At 39.3% G+C, this 22,984-nt stretch overlaps 1 protein-coding gene across 1 annotated transcript; it reads left to right on the forward strand.

The window, feature by feature from the left end:
* Positions 1-2,384: 2,384 nt before the first annotated feature.
* Positions 2,385-22,984, forward strand: fbxo7 (F-box protein 7). The gene is made up of 9 exons (XM_063057964.1): positions 2,385-2,567; positions 4,229-4,378; positions 9,240-9,726; positions 11,954-12,095; positions 14,945-15,028; positions 15,865-15,960; positions 16,793-16,969; positions 17,617-17,648; positions 18,100-22,984. Exons 2-9 carry the CDS (start codon positions 4,257-4,259, stop codon positions 18,490-18,492), a joined length of 1,533 nt encoding a protein of 510 aa, XP_062914034.1. The 5' UTR covers positions 2,385-2,567; positions 4,229-4,256; the 3' UTR covers positions 18,493-22,984.

The raw sequence follows: 22,984 nt of genomic DNA on the forward strand, positions 1-22,984 counted from the left end.
TCCTTGAGCCTGGTGGTACATGCTCCCATATCTCTGCCCGACAGGAGGGGGAAAGAGAGAATGTCTGCGCGTTGTGCTGTTTGAACCGCCTGTGCTGCTTGATGCATAAAAATGAGGATTGCATATTTACAACCCACAACACATATTCTTCTCTGTTTAAATTGTATTACCCCCACTGTTGAAGTCATTTCTTCCCTCAATATGCAGCAGCTGAACAAACAAGAAAAAGTAGGAGACACTCAGAACTTCAAGTAACATCTGAGGAGAGAGAAACATGCAAATTACCATTTATGAAGTTTATAGGCTATCTGGCCTGCCAACCCATTATCATAAGGAGCTCCTTATCATAATTATCCAGCCTTTTCCTAAATTTGAACAATGAATGTTTTGTTTTTGGTTCTACAGCATTGGGAAATGTTTTGTTTAAACCTACTTTCTCATTCAGTATTCCTTCCCCATCCCTCTCAGGCTCTCCAGATATATACCGCCAGGAGCTAGTGTGTTATCTAAATTAACATAGCTAACTTTTCTTGTATTATATATTTTTAAAATTATTTTATTGCTTAATGTATAGATTAAGCAATGTGTAGATCTGCTGTCTTATACTGCACCTCTTCAGCAATAAGACAGGTGTGAGGGTGCCAACATCTTGTCTTATAGACAGTGGATGTTTGCAAAGCTGTGATTTTTCAACTTCAAACTGAATACTGCTTTCCATTTATATTAGAAACTGAAAAATGGCTCCCATTCATGATAGAAGCTAGACAATGAATATTAGATGGAAGTTTAACTTACAAATTCAATCCTATCCTCACGGCGGTGGGTTAGAACACAGCACAGTACAAGCCCTTTGGTTTATGATGTTTTGCCCACTTTTTAGCTGACTCCATTCTCAGTCTAACCTTTTCCTCCCACAGAGCCCACCGGGTTTCTTTCATTCATGTGCCTGAGTCTCCTAATTTTCTCTAATGTATCTGCCTCTACCACCACCATGTTCCAGGCACCTACCACACCTGGTATGAAAAAAAACACCCACCTCTGACATCTCCCCTATACTTCCCTCCAATCACCTCGCATTAGCCATTTCTGCCCTGGGAAGAAGTCACTGACTGTCCGCCCTATATATGCCTCTTATCATCTTGTACACCTCTATGAAGTCACCTCTCATCCTCCTACGCTCCAAAGGGAAAAGCCCTAGCTCACTCAACCTGTCCTCATAAGATAAGCTCCCTAATCCAAGCAGCATCCTGGTAAATCTCCCCTGTATCTTATCTAAAGTTCCAAGCTGGTCTAACCAGAGTCTTATAGAGCTGCAACATTACCTCATTGCTCTTGAACTCAATCCCGTGACTAATGAAGGCCAACAGACCATGTGTCTTCTTAACTGCCTTATCAAATTGTGTGGTAACTTTCAGGGATCTATAGACATAGAGTCCAAGGTCTTTCAGTTCCTCCACACTGCTAAGAACCCTGCCAATAAGCTTGGACTCTGCCTTCAAGTTTTATTTTCCAAAGTGTATCACTTCACACTTCTCTGGATTGAAGTTATCAGCCCAGCTCTGCATTTAGTCACTATCCCATTGTAAACTACGACTACCTTCTACATTATCCACATCACTAATCTTTGTGACATCTGCAAACTTACCAACCGACTGCGGACTGTAGAGTCTAGATCACTGAGGGAGGGGTTATTTGAAGAGAAGTAGATAACATATTAGGTAACGGAAGGGATTCTATGCTACCCCTTATTTAAAAACTTTTTTTTAAATGTGAGTGCTCTGACATAGGAAAAGCCTGGGGCAAATAAGCTGCAAGTTTATATACTGGAGGACATTAGATCATGATGCTCAGGGGCTCCCAGTATAGAAATATTCAATTTGAAGAGGATGCTCTTTGCAATATATTGGAGCAATTACATTAAGCAATAATCAGTAGGAAGCATCCGAAAGTGTACTGCTCGTTTCCAAAGAAAAATGACTAACCAATATAGGTTCCGTTTTAAACCAGAAATATGTGATAGTTTCCGAAATAGGTAATACACTTGAAAAGTCTGAATCCCATTAAATTTCAGAGCTCATTAAATACCAGATGTTGCCACTACCAAGAATGGCCGAATTAAATAGTCATAAGAAAGGTCTCGGCCCAAAACGTCGACTGTTTGCTCATTGCCTTGGATGCTGCCTGACTTGCTGAATTGCTCCAGCATTTTGTGTGCATTGCTTTGGATTTCCAGCATCCGCAAACTTCCCTGCGTTCTCAAGATAACTCTTTCTCAAGGGCCGGCAACCAAAGCTCTCGGGCTGCCGGTGCCGGGAGGCTCCGGAGTGGGTCGTCACAGCGCGTGCGCAGTGGGTTGACAGCCGGGCCCGGCGGTGGGCGGGGCTTAAACTACTGTCAAATTGCGGACAGCGGCGGTGGCTAACAACCGGGAGTAACAATCGGCTCAGTGACTGCTCATATCGGATCGGACGCGGGGACAAGGCGCAGAGGATACAGGCAGGCCTGAGCGCGGGGAGTCGGGGCACTTGCCAAGAGTTGTAAAGAGTGGCGGTTCGGCCGATGCAGAGGTGAGGCCCGGAAAGGGGCATCGGACTGTGCCTGGCGTAATGCGAGGCTGCCCGGCCCTTGACACTGCCAGTTCCGGGAGAAAATCCTCCATCTGCCCTGAGCGTTCGCTGTGAGGAGAGCGAGAAATGTATTCTGTGTCGTGGGTGACTGTTGCGAGGTGGGAGGGGAGATTTGCAGTCTGTTTATTGATTTAACTTTCGAAACCGAAGTGAAACTGTTCTCAACGATTCCAGTAAATCAGGTGGTTGCTGCTGTGTCCTTGCCTGACTGTCGTAAAGTGTCGCTTTTTTCCTATTTTGAGCAGGACACCTACCACGGCTTCATAAAAATACTCTTTACAGTGTTTTGAAGTATTTAATAATAATATTTTCTCTTAACATTGTTTACTTTAAATCTGTATTGTGAATAATATTGCCGATTTTGCCGAAGAATAATTAGTTTCTTAATACGGCGCCCTGTTTCTTATACTGAAAAACCACAGGAGTTCTGAATCGATAGCAGACGCCTTCCGTTATAACGTTATTTGTTTTTAAATTGATGGAGATGATGGATCTGTCTTGAAATTGTTTTCCATAGCGTTGTTTGCAGAGCCGGAAGTTGTTTGTCGATGAGGAATACCAAATGCTAACAAAAGATGCCAAAATGCTCTAAGTCCATTTAACATAGATTTAAAACTTGGAGGGGCTCTTGATGATGTTCCAGTGTTTTGCAGTTTTCTCCTTTTGAGTTCTTCGGGTTGAGGTATTATTAAAATAGGTTGGTGTGTTGTCCCAGTGCCCAACAGAGGGCCGTCCTTTAGTGTCCATAGTGGAGAGTAACACCGAGTTCAGTAGCTAGCAAGTTTCTCTATAACCTGGAGACTCAAGATACTGCAGATGCTGGAATGATGCAGGACCTCAACCCAAAATGTCACCTGTCCCTTTGCTTCCACAGATGCTACTTGACCCACTGAGTTTTTTTACTCTATAAGCTCTTGGCACCCCGAGGCCTTTCCACCATCTATGACACATGGCAGAAGTGTGATGGAATATTCTCCATTTGCCTGGATGAATGCAGCTCCGACAACTGCCAAGTTCGGGAACTCTGTACCCAACAGCACTGTGGGGGCCCCTTCACCAGAAGTATTGCATTGCTTCAAGAAGGTGCTCACTGTCACCTTCCTGATGGTAATAACGATAAACATTAAAATGCCGAACTTGCCAGTCTTGAAAATTAACAAATCTAGGAATTAAGACTTTTAGTTTTCTTGAAGACAGGCGTCAGCAGCAGTGTTCTGTTCTGTTCCACAGAACAAGCAACTTCTTTCTGACAAGTCTCTGACAAGTCCCTGACGCCTGCTATCCCCTATTTTCATAACATTCTTTACAGATTTTGGGGAAGCTAACCTCGGATATCATTTGCACCTAACAGAGAGGTATCGGTGGAAAGTTTGGGCATGTGTAATATGTAATGCTTGCTGACCAGGAAAACTTAAAACAAACAATATTATTGTGTGGGAATTATGTGCATGTTCCATCTCAAGAATTACAGAGCCTCAACATAAATATCACAGGATTAATTAAGATAAACTCTTAAATCTGAGGGGAGGTGCTGGCTTGAGAACAATATAATTTTGAGTGGAGCTCTTCCCTTTATTCTTCCCACTCCATCTCCTCTCCAGTTAACATCTGCATGTAGAATCAGCTAAAATGAAACTGCGTGTGCGCATTCAACGGCAGAGAGGCTGGGTGGAGCTGGAAGAGGATGAACCGACTCTCGGTGACCTGCGCAGTAAAATAACCAACTCCTTTCTGCCATCATTAGGCTACAAGTAAGTTAAGTTAAGAAAGACTTGGCTTCTATTATTAATTATTTTGGTTGCTCATCGTGCCATCGACTGATTAATATCTTTATTTTCATATTGCCAACATTTTATATTTATTGAAAAAAATGATTGATGCAAATGTTATTTTGATGATTTTATAGTACGGAAATACTTTTCTTGACATGAAGATTTGTTGTGTACTTTGATGCAGAATAGCTGTACAAAAAAGCTGTTTGGAATGTCACATCAATGTCATCAGATTATGGTTTCATGGCGCCAAGAGAATAATTGCAATATAGATGTAAACCTATAACTGTATTTCCTACCATGTCAATAGAATTAAAACAAAGTGCGGGTCACCATGTTGTAGTTTGTGAAAGTTCTGGGTAGACTGAAATCTTCAACTGCAAGAATCACAGCTCAGAATTATTGTCAGATTTCCTTGGGTTACGGCAAATCCCTGTGTTCACTCTACCTACATCTATGAAAGCAACAATAGATGACAGCTTCTCTCCAAGAAGCTAGTGCAAGCTTCCTAATGTAGCAGCAGATTGAGATGTTGCCGAGGTCAACAGCAGTTGCCTGGAATGATACTGAGTGTAAGAAGCTAAGGGAAACTACTGACGGAGATTATTTTAATTGGTGAACTATTGAATGTGTGAGTGTTAGACCTTTTTACTTGTATACAAATTACTGAAGGTTAATTTGCAGGCACAGTAAACAAATTTAATGGCAAATGTAATTTTGGCCTTTATTGCAAGAGGATTTGAGTAGAAGGGAGCACTGGCTGCAAATATATAGAGCCCTGTTATGACTGCATCTGGCCCATTATCTATAAAGCAAAGCACAAAAAGCTGAGGAACTCAGTGGGTCAGACAGCATCTATGAAGGGAAAAGGACAGGCCATGTTTTAGGTTGAGACCCTTCATCTGCACTGAGGGGTCTTGGCCCAAAATGTCTGTGTCAATTTTTCTCCATATATACTGCCTAAACCTCTGAGTTCCTGCAGTGCTTTGTGTATTGCTCCAGAGACAACCATCTGCACTATCTGGTGTCTATATTATTTGTAGATTGCTCTCCCTGCCTGTGGAAGAATATACAAGCAATAGAGAGACTGCAGTGAAGGTTTATCAGATTGACGCCAACTGTGGGATGTACTTAAGGGTACGTAAGATGAACTGCACCCTAGGGTTCTGAAAGAGGTAGCGGTAGAGATTGTGGAGGCATTAGCAATGCTCTTTCAAAAATCGTTGAACTCTGGCATGGTGCCAGATGACTGGAAAATTGCAAATGTCGCTTCACTCTCTAAAAAAGAGGAGGGCGGCAGAAAGGAAATTACAGACCAGTTAGCCTGACCTCAGTGGTTGGGAAGATGTTAGAGTCAATTGTGAAGGATGGGGTGATGGAGTACTTGGTGACACAGGACAAGATAGTACAAAGCCAGCATGGTTTCCTTAAGGGAAAATCTTGCCTGACAAACCTGTTGGAATTCTTTGAGGAGATTACATGTAGGATAGATAAGGAGATGCAGTGGATATTGTCTATTTGGACTTCCAGAAGGCCTTTGGCAACGTGCCAAACATAAATCTGCTTACTAAGTTAAAAGCCCATGATATTGCAGGAAAGTTACTAACATGGTTAGAGCATTGGCTGATTGATAGGAGGCAGCGAGTGGGAATAAAAGGATCCTTTTCTGGTTGCTGTCAGTAACTAGTGGTGGTCCGCAGGGGTCGGTGTTGGGACCGCTTCTTTTTATGCTGTATATCAATGTTTTAGATGATAGAATAGATAGCTTTGTTGCCAAGTTTGCAAATGATACAAAGATTGGTGGAGGGGCAGGTAGTGTTGAGGAAACAGGTAGGCTGCAGAATGACTTAGACAGATTAGGAGAATGGTGAAGAAAATGGCAAATGAAATACAATTTTGGAAAATGCATGGCCGTACACTTATATAGAAGAAATAAATGTGCAGACTATTTTCTAAATGGGGAGAAACTCCAAAAATCTGAGATGCAAAGGGACTTGGGAGTTGTTGTGCAGAACACCCTAAAGGTTAACTTGCAGGTTGAGTCAGTGAAAGGCAAATGCAATGTTAGCATTAATTTCAGGAGGTCTTGAATACCAGAGCAGGGATATGATGCTGAGGCTTTATAAAACACTGGTGAGACCTCACCTTGAGTATTGTGAACAGTTTTGGGCTCCTCATCTAAGAAAAGGCGTGCTGGCATTGGAGAGGGTCCAGAGGAGGTTCTAGGAATGAAAGGATTATTATGCTCTGGGGCTGTACTCGCTGGAATTTAGAAGGATGAGGGCAGATCTCATTGAAACCTTTTGAACGTTAAAAGGCCGAGACAGAGTAGATGTGGAAAGGATGTTTCCCATGGTGGCAGAGTCTAGCCTCAGGATGGAGGGCCATCCATTTAAAACAGAGGTGTAACGAATTTTTTTAGTCAGACGGTGGTGAATTTGTGGAATTTGTTACCACAGGTAGCTGTTTAGGCCAGGTCATTGGGTGTATCTAGGGCAGAGCTTGATAGGTTCTTGATTGGATACGGCATCAAAGGTTACGGGGAGAAGGGCAGGGAATGGGGTTGAGGAAGGGGAAAAGAGGATCAACCATGATTGAATGCTGGAGCAGACTCAGTGGGCCAATTGGCCTAGTTCTGCTCGTATGTCTTATGGTCTTGTGAGAGGCATGCTTAAGCAGACTGTGCCTATACTGTTTGGAGATTAGAAGAATGTAAGATGATCTCATAGAACGGTAACAAAATTCTTGCTTTGTAACAAAAACCTAAATTCAGTTTGAAGAGGTAGATGCAGAGTTAAGGTTTCCTCAGGTTAGATACCAGTGTCCAAGGAGCACAGTGGCAAAATGAGGGGTCAGCCATTCAAAGCAAAAAGTAGAAATTTCTTCACCCACATGCAAGTGAATTTTTGGAATTCTGTACTGAAGAAGGCTATGTATATGTTTAAGAAGGAGATGGATGGATTTTTCATTTTCAAGGGCATCAAAGGATATGAAGTTTGTGCAAGAGAGTGGTTCTGACGTAAAAGGTTGGTCATGATCTGATTAAATGGCTGTGCAGATTGGGGCCCAGGTGGCTTGTTCTTGCTTCTATTTATATTCTTACAAATGGATGGTAAGGTTAAAAATAGCAGTAGAAGTGCATTTTGGGATTTGCAGTATTTTCATTGGGTTGGCGGGGTGGGGGAGGGCGGATGATGTTGGTGCTTTACAGTAGTAAAAACCCAGGGCAAATGAGATCTCACCTCATAATTATTGACAGGTGTTAAGTCAGCAAGAGAAATGTGCAAAATTGCTCTGTTAAGCTATTTATTTACTGCAGGGCACCACTTCTTTTTTGAATTATGCAGAGATATTTCCTGTTAGTTCTTTAAATGTCTTGTTTGAAGAATACATATTGATCAGAGTACACCTATAGCTCTCTCACATGTGTTAATTTCATGCCATTTGTCAGTGATAATAAATCTAATTCTAAATATTTGTAGTCATTCTAAGATGGTACGTTATCTGGCCTTCCTTTATCTCAAATGGTAGTGCGGAGTTCTACCAGTACCGTGCTGTTCGGTAAGGCTTGAGCCCCCAAGCTCTGATGTTGAGAAAAGAATGAGGTAATTTTCATTTACCTCATCAATGTAGAAGAGCAGTGAATGCATAATGTTATTGATTGAAAGAAACATTATTTGTCCTTCATTGAAGAAAAACTTATAGGTCCTAACCGGTATTTTTTAAGATAAAAGAACCCATTGTATTTTGAGCGTGAATGAGCAGGTACAAGTAGAATGATAGCAATGGTTGTCGAGGACTGGAAAAAGGAGACAGAAATGTACTTTCAGAAGGTATAGTATGATTTTTGTTTGGATTATGTACCTGTATTGGAAAAACTGGAAGTAATTTGTTGAATACGGCATTGGGTCACATGAAAGATAAAGATCTCTGGATTGGGAATGAATCATAGTTTCAATGATGTTAAAATCATTGGTTGAGGGCCTTGTCTACTGTAGGAAAAATAAATCTTGCTGTGGAAAGTACAATTCAAACTCTAATTTTAAAAGCACATGTGAAGGAGTTCGAATAAACCAAGTCTGAAGAAAAATGTCCAGGTGAGTAGGGAGTAAGTTATTAGACATTCCTTATTTCATTTTAGTTGTAGAGTCATTGTTGGAACATTATTATTTTGCAAAGTTTACAATTGTAAATTGGAAATAAATGAATGTATTTATTTAGTCATTCATTCATTCATTGAGATACAGTACAGTGCAGAATAGGCCCTTCTGGCCCCTCAAGCCATGCCGCCCTGCAATCCCCGATTTCAGTCTGAGCCTAACCACAGGATGATTTACAATGGCCAATTAGTCTACTAAGCAGTATGTCTTTGGACTGTGAGAGGAAACTGAAGCACCCAGAAAAACCCACGCAATTACATGGAGAATACACAAACTCCTTGCAGGTAGCGGCGGGAATTGAGCCTGCCTATACTGTAAGGCATTGTGCTAACCGTTACACTACCATGCCTTCCCAGTTAGTTTCCCCTACTTCCTTTCATAGATTGACATTGTGTGTATATTCTGTAATTTTTGTTAAGCTACTCTTTTTACTTTTAATCTAGTTGAGCAATAAGTAAAGTAGAAATGAAATTATTATGAAAGTGTCATAGTATCTTTTGGTCTTCATTATTGATTTTTACGTAGTGTGTGTGCTGGAGGGGCAGAGGGGGTGGTGATGCTGAGGAGTTTTCTTTAGTCTTCAACTGGGATTTGCAGTGACATTGCATGTTATCATTTTAAATGTGGTGCAAGTTAGAATTTTGTTTTGAATTCTGAAAGATTTTGCCCTTATTTTACAGTACTGATACAGAGTTTAAGATCAGTTTAAATGGGAGAGATGCTCTGACTGATGACCAGCTAACTATCAAGTCTATTGGAATAGTCACGGGAGATTTGATCTGCTTAATGGTACCAGATTCCACATCTGCCCCTGGTTCTGTCTCAGCAACAGACTTGAATATGAGGGAGCAACCATCGTGTTCCCATGCTGCTCCAAATCAGATCCTTGAGAATAACGTGAGTGGATCTGAGACCAATCATAATGATGACTCTCTCACAGTGCAACAGTCTGAGGAAAACCTCCCGATTTCATCATCAGATGATACGTCTATGACATTGGAAGAGACAAAATATCCACATGAGCCAATGTTGTGCAGTGAAGCAATTGATGGGCAGGTGCCACATTCATTAGAAACACTTTATCAGTCAGCTCAGTGCGCTGACCCGAAAGACGCTCTGATTGTGGTGCTTCACCTCCTCATGCTGGAGGCAGGGTACATTCCACAGGTAAATAATTTTAGAGTGACATTAAATGTAAATGCAAGTTGGTCTTTTATGAAAATTATCCTTGTTTTAGTGTTTATTTTTGGAGTTGTGGATTTGTTGAAACGAAGTTGGTTATAAATCATTAGAATCACTTTATTTTTATCTCCTACTCCATTCTGAAAATCTTGCAGTTTTAACTTTCACCGTTTTCTATCTCTAAGCTGCTGGATTTATCTTTCATATACTCTCTATTTTAAAATACATGAATGCTCTCTGAAGGGAAGTGAGCAGTACGTCTACTACTTTTCTAACTGATCAGCCCGCAAGGCATTGAAAAATGTTCTTGCATCTTCCTACATCAGGTGAAAGACATCTGAGTTTAAGCAGAGAGGCCATTCAGTTCATTGCCAAGTTTCAAAACATTCATATCAGTTCCATTTCCTTTCAGATGCCCATCAATACCCCTGATACACCTGGCATTCACCTCCATTAGACACAATTCATTGCAGCCAATTTACCTGCCAGTACACTTTTGGGATGCAGGAGAAAACTAGACCACCCACTTGAAACCCATGTGGTCACAGCTGGAATGTGCAAATTCCCAAAGAATGGCATGAGAGCCCAAGTCACTGTATTGAACCCCAGTCATGGGAGCTGTATGGCAGCAGCTTTAAGCCCCAAAGTTAATTTTTTGTAAGTGCACTTTATGTCAATACTTGGTTGTGAAGTGACGAGAATTTTGTTTTTGAAAATATGGAGTGGCATATAAGTTTTAGTTTGAATTTCTTGACCTAATTTTGTAAAATTGATATAGACTGACTTGTATGAGAAATGCAGTGGTTATTGACAAATGCAGCAGTTTTCTTGTATTAGTTGTATCCCACATAGAACAACAAATTGAATGTTCAGTTGGTGCTTTATTTTAGTGATATTCATCAAGGAAATTGTTATCCAGAACACGCAAGACCATCATGTTTCTCTTCAGAGTGTGATGTAGGATATTTATGCAATTTTTAAAAATTTACACCTGGAGCACTAGAATGTGAATGTTGTGTTACTCTTGTTTCTAAAGAACAAGAAAAAAACATTTTCAATTATAAAGAACTCCTGCTGCTGATTGTCAACCCTAAATTATGAGCTTAAAATCACGGGCTTCCCAACCAACTGAAAAGCAAGACCCTTGGAAAATAATCTTTGGAAGTGGATGAATGCTGCAATGGCAAAGAGAGTTTAGCTTTTTTAGTGGACTAAAAGTGAACAAAGTTGAGCTGAATCTTCGACTGATACTTGACTAATAGTAAGCATCAAACTGTAGAAAGGATGCTGAGATTCACAGAGGGTACATAATAATAATAATTATTGTTAACCAATACTGAGTATCATACTGTAGAAAGGATGCTGAGATTCACAAAGGATACATGAAAGAATTACGATAATATCAAGGATGTGGGTTAGTTACTTGTGCAGTAACTGGAGTTTTACTTCCAGTGCAGAAATTTACCAGGAAATAAGGTTGGAGATATGGTTTTTGATACACAAAGGAAAGCTGTTTCCAGGGAACACAGGATCAGTAAGTAGAGGACTGTGATTTAATTAGATTGGAAAAGGTACCAGAGTGAACATGAGAAATATTTTTTTTAATACAGTGCATTATTGAGATAAGTCATGTACTGCCTGAAAAAGTTGTAGAAGCAACATTATAATGCAATCAAAAGTGAATTGAATAAATACTTCAGGGAAAATTAACAGGGTTGGAGGATGAAATTAATTGGTTACTCTTCAAAAAGTCAATAAAGATGAGATTTAATATCTTTCTGTAATGCATTATATAATACTGCAATTTAATTATTCAAACTGTGCCTTCTATTTGATTTGGATGGTTAATAGATATTGCTTCTTTTTTTTAGGACAATTAGTAAACATAGCTACTAACCCATATGCAATATGCATATGCAATAATTAGTTTTCACCTCATTCCTGACTTTATAAACATTGGTTGTTGTGAAGTTGATGGGGAAATTTAAATGGCAGGTAATGAAATAACCAATATACAGAAGTTTAATACTGCTGATGCAGGTAGACTTTATAGAATAAATGGAGCAGTCAACCAGAAGTGTCATCCAGGTTACTTAAATATTTCTAATTCTAATGCACCTTCTGTCCAGTTTCTTTATAGCTGAAACTATGAGATTCAAAATTTAACTTAAAAAAATAACTTGCAGAAACCATTGTTTTTGTATTTTCCCAGGATTCTAATCTGAATATTGTCCAAATGCCTGAAAATTGGAAGAACGGAGGTCTTTATCGATTACAGTACAATCACTCCTTGTGTGAAGATGGTTCTGCTACACTCAGCTGCATCCCAATGGGAAATCTGGTTGTAGTCAATGGTATCGTATGCTAGCTTCATATCAAGAATGTTGTTAATTTATCAAATATTCTGCGATTTTTACAGTGCCTTGAAAAAGTATTCAGCCCCACCCTTTGTTCACATAGATGAGTATTACGACCAGGGATTTTGATTAATTTAACTGATTTTTTAATTTGTGAATCACATGCTCCTTTGTTCACAGTAGAGCACAAAAACGGGAAAAATTGTAGAGCATGAAAAGCTAAAAATTCAGAACCTGAAAAGTCAGCAGTTCAGAAGTATTCATCCCCTTTGCTCAGTACTTAGTTGAACTACCTCTTGTCGTGATTACAACCAGCAGCCTTTTTAGATGAGCCTGGATTAGCTTTGCACAATATAATGAAGTAGGATTTTACGATTCCTCTTTGCAGAATTGCTCAAGCTGTGCCAGGTTAGTTGGGGAGCGACACTGGACAGCAATCTTGAAGTCTTGACAGAGACTAAGGTTAAGGTCAGGGCTTTGACTGGGGCCACTCAAGGACCATAAATTTTCTTCATTTGAAGGCACTCTCATGGTTGATGAACTTAGAGCGTGAATCAATATGTGGAACTATGACATTGTGGCCATTACAGAGTCTGGATGTCTCAAGGGCAGGAATGGCTGGTGAGTGTGCCCAGGCTTTAGGTGTTTCAAAGAGGACAGGGAGGGAAGCAAAAGAGGTGGGGCGTGGCATTGCTTATCAGGGTTAGTGTCATGGCTGCAGAAAAGGCGGAAGTTGTGGAGGGATTATCTACTGAGTCAGTGTGGGTGGAAGTCTGAAACAGGAAGGGGGCAATAACAACAAGGATATCAAGAAGCAGATGGGGAGGCTGATTCTGGAACGGTGCAATAAGGTTGTTGTGATGGGAGATTTTAACTTCCCTAATATTAACTGGCATCTCCTTTAGAGCAAGCGGTTTAGATGGGTTGGAGTTTGTTAGGTGTGTTTACGAAGGTTTCCTGATGCAATATGTAGCTAAGCCAACTAGAGGAGAGGCTGTACTTGATCTGACATTGGGAAATGAACCTGGTCAGGTCTCAGATCTCTCAGTGGGAGAGCATTTTGGAGGTAGTGATCACAACTCTTATCGCTGGAGAGGGATAGGAGCAAACAATTTGGGAAAACATTTAATTGGGGTAATGGGAAATATGATACTATTAGGCAGGAACTTGGGAGCAGATGTTCTCAGGAAAATACACAACAGAAATGTGGCAAATGTTCCGGGAGCACTTGCATGGCGTTCTGCATAGGTAATTCCATTGAGTCAGGGAAAGGATGGTGGGGTAAAAGAACCATGGTGTACAGAGAATGTATAAAATCTAATTAAGAAGAAAATAGACTAGGTACTAGGTATACACACAAAATGCTGGTGGCATGCAGCAGGCCAGGCAGCATCTATAGGAAGAAGCACAGTCGACGTTTCGGGCCGAGACCCTTCGTCAGGACTAACTGAAAGAAGAGATAGTAAGAGATTTGAAAGTGGGAGAGGGAGGGGGAGATCTGAAATGATAGAATACAGGAGGGGGAGGGATGAAGCTAAGAGCTGGAAAGTTGATTGGCAAAAGGGATACAAGGCTGGAGAAGGGAGAGGATCATGGGACGGGAGAAAGAAAGGGGGAGGAGAGCACGGAGGAAGATGGAGAGCAGGCAAGGAGTTACTGTGAGAGGGACAGAAAGAAAAAAAGGGGGAAAAGTAATTAATAAATAAATAAGGGATGGGGTATGAAGGGGAGGAGGGGCATTAACGGAAGTTAGAGAAGTCAATGTTCATGCCATCAGGTTGGAGGCTATATAGAAATATAAGGTGCTGTTCCTCCAACCTGAGTGTGGCTTCATCTTGACAGTAGAGGAGGGCGTGGATAGACATATCAGAATGGGAATAGGACGTGGAATTGGACATTAATTTCTGTTAATGCCCCTCCTCCCCTTCTTACCCCATCCCTTATTTATTTGTTATTTTTTTCCCTTTTTTCCTCTCTCTGTTGTGGGGGTGAATGCTTTTTCAAGGCACTGTATCTAGGATAACTGCTAGAATGCTGTAATGACTGTTCAGTGGTGCTCCTAAGTTTAGATACCTGAATTTATAGTTTTTGATCCAAATAAATAGTCCATTTCAATTTGTTTCAAATGACCCTCCTGTTACCCTCTTGTTTAGGACCAATTAATATATTTCAGTATTTTACTTTATATAAAAAATATTGTCCAGTATCTGGGAGAAATCCCTATTTATTCACAGTCTATAATGAGATACAGTATTATGAGTTCATCTAATGAAGCGGAGCTGCAATTAATGTGTTATACTTCGGCAGCATTTCTAAAAGTACAGTTCTCTTTCATTGCTATGCATATGTGTCTTATGAGTAAATGGACAACAAAGCCATTTTAATTTTTAGAGGGAGATAATAAGTAATCCAAAATTGTAAACTCATTTAAGAGGCCAGGTAGAGGACGCTGCCTGGCCTGCTGCATTCACCAGCAACTTTGATGTGTGTAGCTTGAATTTCCAGCATCTGCAGAATTCCTTGTGTTTGTGTTTTTAAAAAAGCATTTAAGACCCTCTTTGATCCTTAGATCAAGTGCTAAAGATGGTTCTAGTGCCTCAATGAAATTAATTGCAAAAGCTAAGCATCTAATATGGAGCTGATATTGGGAGCTCCTCAAATTTTGGGCATGTAAGAAGAGAGAAAGTGAACTTGCTCCCACCTAAAGGGTTCCAACATGCTGCCATCAAGTCCTTTAAGTTTAGAATTTCTCAAATAAAGGTGGAATAATGCAAGAGCTTTAACATAACTCATTTGCTTGTGAATGTATTAATATGTGCTGATTCCATTTGAACGTTTTCCTTCAGCTACATTGAAGATCAATGAAAATATCAAAAGTGTAAAGAAACTGCAATTATTACCTGTGTCCTACGTTCGCCCAAATGTTCTCGGTAAGCTTTCACGTAGTTTTATAAATGGAATCTGAAACTTTATTTACTTACAGAAAATGATCATAAAAATACATTTATTGTAATGTAAAAGTTGCTAAGATAAAAGTTGTATGGCTGCATTAAGAGGTCTCTATTTTAGCCCAACATAAATTGTGCATTGGTATTCTGCTGTTCTACATTTCTGCTCACTGAGAATCACAATTTGACACCTATAGGTGTTAACCTAGTCTCAGACATGAAAGAAACTTACCCACCATGTTGAATAATCTTGTGCATTCACTTTCATGTTTATTCATTTAGTCAGAGATCAGGTTATCCAAGTTAATTAAAAAATACTTTAGAGCCCACTAATGTAGGACATAAGCATTTTCCATAACACCTTGGAGCTCGTCTTTTCAGAGATTTTTTTTCCTGTTTTTCTAATAGACCAAGCAGTCATTTGCTTCATTGTCTTGCCCTTTGAATATGCTTGTTTGTTTATAGGTTTACTTTGTTTTTGTCCCTGTGAAATACAGAATTATTGTTTTTCAATTCAGGGGGATTGCTATTTCAACTTTTGCGTTCAAGTAAATCAATCAAACATGGAGTATAACAGAAAATCTTTATTAAAATAGTAATTATGAAAAATTACTTTTTAGTACTTTAGTAAATGTATAATAGCTTCAAAATCTTTTTAAGGAAATTGGGTTGAGAGCCAGGTGTTTTCTTTTTCTCTTTATAATTAAACAAACCTATCATATTGAATGTAGTTATACTAATTTGGATATAGTGAATGCCTAGATCTGAAACTGTTTTACCAACCATTCCTAATTGTATCCAATTTGTTATTTGGCAAGGTGAGAATGCTGCACAAGTTTACAAAGATCTACAGAAACTATCCTGCATGTTCAAAGATCAGCTGGTATATCCTTTGCTTGCCAATGCTAGACAAGGTAAAAGCCTTAGGCTCCATTTTTCCTTACTGTGATCAGGACCAGCTCAGGAATTCTTATTGTTGAAAGTATTGCTCTTCCTTCTAGCAATAATGTTTTACATTTTGTACCTTCTTTAATCCTCAAAACTTTTAGAAAGCTGAACAAAGCTCCTGAGAAATGTATTTATTGATTTATTTATATTTATCAGCACGGAGCAGGCCCTTCTGGCCCTTTGAGCCACTCTGCCCAGAAATCCCCAATTTAACGTTAGCCTAATCACGGGACATTTGCAATGACCAATTAACCTACCAACTGGTACGTCTTTGGATTGTTAGAGGAAACTGGAGCACCCAGAGGAAACCCAGGCGGTCACAAACTTGTACAGGCAGTGGCGGGAATTGAGCCTGGTTCACCTGTACTGTAAAGCGTTGCACTAATCATGGTCAATTACTCATTGCACGAGCATTAGCTTCAATGGTTTGTGACTGGTTGGCTTCAAAACCTGCTGTTTCCTTGTTGAACCAAATACGCCCTGATCTGCTCTGGCACAAATCTTTATACCACATAATCTGTAAAAAGGCACAAATTAAAATATCCTTTTAAAATGTTTTATGGCTGTAATGTGTTTACATTTGAGAAGTTTACAGAAATACTAACTTTAGTAATACAGTTTCTCTGTTGCTATTTAATTTTAAGCATTTTGTTTTGCGGCAGAATCATGCAAGTATTGCGTTTTAAAAATGTTATTTGAAATTTGTAAAACAAAACAAAGATTAGCTTCATTGCAACTTTCTTCAGAATTCTTCTGCAGCGGAAGTAACTTTTTAAAATAAATTTTGTTTCCTTCTAGCTTTGAATCTCCCTGATGTGTTTGGTCTTGTGGTTCTCCCTCCGGAACTCAAATTACGGATTTTCCGTTTTTTGGATGTACTCTCCATCTTATCTCTGTCAGCAGTTTGCCGGGACCTTCATACAGCTACCAATGACCAGTTGCTTTGGAGATTTCTGTACATGAGGGACTTCAGAGGTAAGCTGACATTCATTCTGCTCAATGGCCTAACAAAGCAGCTATTAAAGTAATGGCAACAGAAGGCTGATAGTTCAAGCACTTATGGAAATTTTACTTTTGAAGTACAATGGCTGTGTTATCTGAAAGGAATGGATGCAACATTTGCTGCACTACCACTCCTCTCTCTGTGATCTTGTCCAGCAGCACTGGAACAACTTCTACCCTCTGCCGTCAGATTTCTAAACGAACAATGAAGCCATGTACTCTATCTTATTATATTTTTGTTCTCTTTTTGCACTACCTAATTTAATTTAATTTTTATATACATTTCTTATTGTAATTTTTAGTTTTTTTATATTATGTATTGCTGTCACAATAAAACAAACTTCATGACATATGCCAGTGATATTAAAATTGATTCTGATTCAACATTCTTAAAACATTATCCATAGAAAATGGAAACTTCTTGGTATTTCATAGAAAACACGAAGCATATTTTATTATGAATGTATTATAGCTGTGAAATTAGTTTCTTAAATGCTGGAAGCAATCTATTGAGTGAACCTTATTTCTGTGTAAAGACATAGTCAAGCATTTGGTACCAATTTTCTAGTGATATTTCATTTGTCTGCCTACTAAATTGAGGATTTTTGTTTCTGAACCAGACTCGAGAACAAGCAGCCATGATTGGAAGAAAGTAAGTAGAGCTTTTGTTCAATTATCTAAGTGAATAAGTACTCAGACAGACTTCAATGAATTGCGTTTTATTTTGAAATTACACCGGTAATATTTCAGTCACAATCATTTTTTTTAAATTTGAATCAAACATTTGCCTGAATATGGTGGTTTATCTTGCCCAATATATTAATTAATATCAATTTCCTGATTTCATTGGTACTGCTGAGTAGACTTGTCCAATTGGAATAATGTTCTTATGTTGCACTAAAAAATGACCCTCACAGCAAATCACCCACAATACTCTCATACATACCTTGGAAGCAGGTCTGCTCCCCTTTCTTAGCTGAATCATAGTAACTAAGATAATTAGAGGGAACGGAAATTAAATAAAGATGCACCTCATTAAAAATGTTATCGTTATGTTTGTACAGATGCTGTTCTAACTTAAACATTTCCATTTGTTTTTCAAGCTCTACAAAGAGAAGTATGTAACAAAGTGGAAAATGATGCAAAGACTTCCCTTTTACTTGCCACCGGCTTTGCCCTTATTTCCTGGTCAGCCTAGTCCATTCAATCCCTTTCCAATTGAACCCCGCCAGTTTTATCCACCTGGTATTATTGGAGGAGAATACGATGAGCATTTTCAGCTGCCTTACAGAGGAGACCCTGTTAATCGCTTTTTACCTGGATCAGGAGCAAGATTGGGACCATTGCCAGGGACACTGCCACCATTCAGACCACATTTTAACCCATCAGATTCTACCCCAGGTCAGTTACCTGCAATACCTGGATTTCATGCCAGCAGATTTCCAGGAAGATCTTCTGGAAGCAGATCAGCAAACATCAGGCGTGGAATCATTTAAGAACCCTTAATAGAAGCTTTCGAACTTTTCTTAGTCGTTCTTAAAGGATGGATAGTTTCTGCATCTTTAACTTTTGTCAGTCTTTTTTTTTAAAAGAATTGTAAATAGTTATGGTTGAATATAGATGGGTTGCTGAACTTGCACATAGTATACTTTCATTCACTGAGCTAAGCTGACAGGTGAAATAAGGACTACAGAAAGTATGGCAAGAAATCCAAAGGCGCAGTGGCCTCATGATTTAATACTTGTACATTTTATTTCAGGAGGAGAGAAATAAAATGCAAAATTTGGAATATTGATCCATTTTTTCTGTTCTAAATCTTTTCAGAATAATTTACATGCAAAGATAATTACTTTTCTGAGCAAGATTGTAATGGAAACTTCAGTAAAATAGGTTAGTTTGTAATATGCAATACTATGAAAGCAGCTACTGAAGAATTAATAATTGCAATGTAACAGTATAAATAATACTTGTCTTTTAGAAATTACCAAATTATGACTTCTGTATTCAACATGCAAGAGAAAAGAAGCTGATTAAAGTAACAGCAATTATAATATTTACTACAAAGTCCAAAGAAATAAGTGAAAATAGATGATTCTTTCTGTAAAACTAAAGTGGTTTAAAATTTTTTGGTTCAAATACTATCGGTCCATTTATAATGATTAACCATTGAGGGAGGGCTTGTGAGATTAATCAGAAAGGAATATAAATTATGTTGTAATTTAGCCAATCCATGAGGTATAATAGTATATTTGTAGGAATTTTTATCTGTCAGCTGTGTGACTTAACCCTCCAATATTTGCAGCATGAGTTAAGTATAGCATAGAGTAAGTAGCATAAGTTCCAAACTTCAGAGTTGAAGATAGACATTCAAGGTAACAGTACAGTGATGTTATGCATCACTTAGTTTACATAATTTTGCTTTCTTATTTAAAAGTTTGAGAATAATTTGTAGATAACTTCTGGGTTAGTGAAAGGTGTGAAATTGTACCAACAGGATCCACTAATGAGCTGGACAGAGAACATTACAGCACAGTACCGGCTCTTCGGCCCATGCTGACCTTTTCACCTTCTCTAACTTCAATATAACCCTTCCCAACTACATAACTTTCTATTTTTCTTTCACCCATGTGCCTATCTAAGAGTTTCTTAAATGTCCCTAATATACCTGCCTCTACCACCACCCCTGGCAGGCATTCCATCCACCCACCACTCTCTGTGTAAGGAACTTCGGAGATCCTCCTACGCTTTCCTCCAATCACTTTAAAACTATGCCCCTTCTATTAGTTAATTTTTCCCCTACCCATGTTATCTATGCCCCTTATCATCCTGTACACCTCCGTCAAGTTCTCCTTCACTCCAAAGAGAAAAGATCTAACTCATTCAGCCTATCTTCATAAGACCTGCCCTCTAGTCTAGGCAGCATCCTGGTGAAGAGGTGACCAGAACTGAACACAATATCCCGAGAGTAATCTAAACGGTTTTATAGAGCTTCAATACTACCTCGTGGATTTAAACAATTTCCTCAACTAACGATGGCCAACACCTGATAAGCCTTCTGAACCCTATCAGCTTGCATAGCAACTTTGAGAGGTCTGTGGACATGAAGCCCAAACTCCCTCTGTACCTACACACTGCCAAGAATCCTGCTATTAACCCTGCATTCTACCTTCCAAAATGAATCATTTCACACACTGAATGAAGCAAATTCCTCAAAATTAAATACTGTTAGCAAAGTGGACAAGAAACAGTGACTTAATGGTAAATCAGTCCCAGAGCATCGGGGGCATTGAAAAAAGAAATTCAAGCATTATGATTTACGTGTTCCCACACAAAGGATGAGACTGCCAGGTCTAGGATAAACTGAGAATACATCAGGCAAAAAATCAATCAAGAGAAGCATATAGTGTAGGGAAGTGTATGGCCATGCACTTTAGTATAAGGTATAAAGACATAGACTATTTTCTAAATGGGGAGTAAATTCAAAAACCAGATACGCAAAGGGACTTGGGATTCTCCATGCAGGATTCCCTAAAGGTTAACTTGCAGGTTGAGTTGGTGATAAGGAAGGCAGATGCAACGTTAAGCATTCATTTTGAGAGGACTAGAATATAAAAATAAGAATATAATACTGAGACTCTATCAAGCATTGGTCAAACCGAGTATTGTGAGCAGATTTGGACTGCTTATCCAAGAAAAAATGTGCTGGTACTTGAGAAGGTTCAGAGGAGGTTCATGAGAATGATTCTACGAATGAAAGGATCAATGTAAAGGTGGGTTTGATGACCTGTACTTGCTGGAGTTTAGAAGAATTAAGTGGCTATCTCATGAAACCTATCAAATATTGAAAGGCCTAGATACAATGGATGTAGAGAAGATGTTTCCTACCATGGGGGAGTCTAGGACCAGAGGGCACAGCCTCAGAATATCAGGGCGTCATTCAGAAAAGAGATGTGGAGGAATTTTGTTAGCCGGAGGGTGATGAATCTGTGGAAATCTTTGCCACAGATGGTTGTGGAGGTCAGGTCATTGGGTATATTTAAAGTGGAGGTTGATAGGTTCTTGATTAGCCAGGGAGTGAAAGGTTATGGGTAGAAGGCAGGAGAATGATGAGGTTGAGAGGGATGATAAATAAGCAATGATGAAATGGCGGAGCAGACTTGATGGGCCAAATGGTCTAATTCTGTATCTACGTGTTATGGTCTTATATAGCAGTGAAGGAGTGAAACAGAAATTAGGAAATCAAACAAGGTAGGAAGAACAAGTGTTTTCTGAAATCTTAATGTTTTATGACTCTAATATCTAAAGATATAAAAAGCAGAAGAAAGTGTTTGCTTTGGAACACAGGATGGAGGATTGTTAAAGATGGAAAATGAAATTATGAGTGGCCTAGATGGTACAGGAGCAGAGACAGTATGGAGATTAAAGTGGACTAGTATATGCACATTTTGGCAAGTATAAAAAAGTAGCTGCCAGGAGAGGGAGCAATTGAGCTAAAAGTGATGCATTAGTTTGCAATGAAGTTTTCTGAAACCTGCTGTCCAGACTTCCGTGAATTGCCACCTGATTAACTCCCAAAGGGCAGCACATCACGGCAGTTACATACTTTTGAAATGGAAATAATATTTTTCTGACACTGTCATACCATGAAACATAAATATGTTTCCATTACATTCTAAATTCTTGGACGTTATATTTTCATTCAAAATTACTAATTTAATTCAGAGATACGGCACGGTGACACGCCCTTCTGGCCCAACAAGCCCACACCAGCCAATTACACCCATGTAACCAATTAACCAAGTAACCCATTCATCTTGGGAATGTGAAAGCGGAGCACCCAGAGGAAGCCCACGTGGTCACTTGAAGAATGTACAAACTCCTTACAGACAGCGGCAGGAATTGAACCCCAGTTGCTGGTGCTATAAAGCATTGCACTAACTGCTATGCTACTGTGCTGCAAAGGTTTAAGATTAGCTTAAATCTTCAATTTCTGTTATGCTTTTGTCCAGGTGCTGCTTTATTGTTGAGCAGCATCAGCATTACGTTATCACTACGTGTTAAATTCCAGCTTTCCTTAATTTTAGACAAAAGAAAATCTTTAAATTAGTGATATCTGATTTAACATTGCAGAGTATTAATAACTATCATTCAAGAAAAGGTAGCTTTTAGCAGAAACTTACTCAATTTCTGAATTTTTTTTACATTAACAATAAGGCACGCACACACTGTATTAAACTGCCACATATATTGTGACTTGTTGGTGCTCATTGTTGGACATCATTGCTATGCCAATGAAAAGGCATACTCAAAATCAATGCCAGGAATACACAATAGTGAGACCCAGGTATTGGATCAGCTGACTCTAAACCAACTACTGAGAATACAGTATTTGATAAGGTTGACTGGATAACTGCACTCAAAGTACAAAACTGCACCCCAATCCCATTCCAACATGTTGATCCATAACCTCCTTTTTTGCCACAATGAGGCCACTCTCAGGATGGAGAAGCAACCTGGTGGCATGAACATAGATTACTCCTGGTAATATTTTCCCCTCCCACCTTCCCTCTTCTATTCTTCTCCCTCCTTCCCTCGTCTATTCTGGCCTCTTACCTCTTCTCCTCAACCTGCCTATCACCCCCTCCTTCTTCCCTTTCTCCTATGGTCCACTCTCTCATGTCAGATTCTTTCTTCTCCAGCCCTTTACCTTTCCCACCTATCTGGCCTCACCTATTACCTTCTAGCTAGTCCTCCTTCCCCTCCCTCCTTTTTATTGTGACATCTTCTGCCTTCCTTTTCAGCCCTGAAGAAGGATATCAGCCTGAAATGTCAACTGTTTATTCATTTCCCATAGATGTAGCCTGGCCTACTGACTTCATCCAACGTTTTATGTGTGCTGCTCTGAAAATAAATGTCTGAATTTTGAATCTGTGTCCTGTTTATTTCCCTTCATAGATGCTGCCTGTCTTGCTGAGTTCTTCCAGTTTT

The sequence above is a fragment of the Mobula hypostoma genome, chromosome 9, assembly GCF_963921235.1.
Source record: "Mobula hypostoma chromosome 9, sMobHyp1.1, whole genome shotgun sequence".
Classification (NCBI taxonomy): domain Eukaryota; kingdom Metazoa; phylum Chordata; class Chondrichthyes; order Myliobatiformes; family Myliobatidae; genus Mobula; species Mobula hypostoma.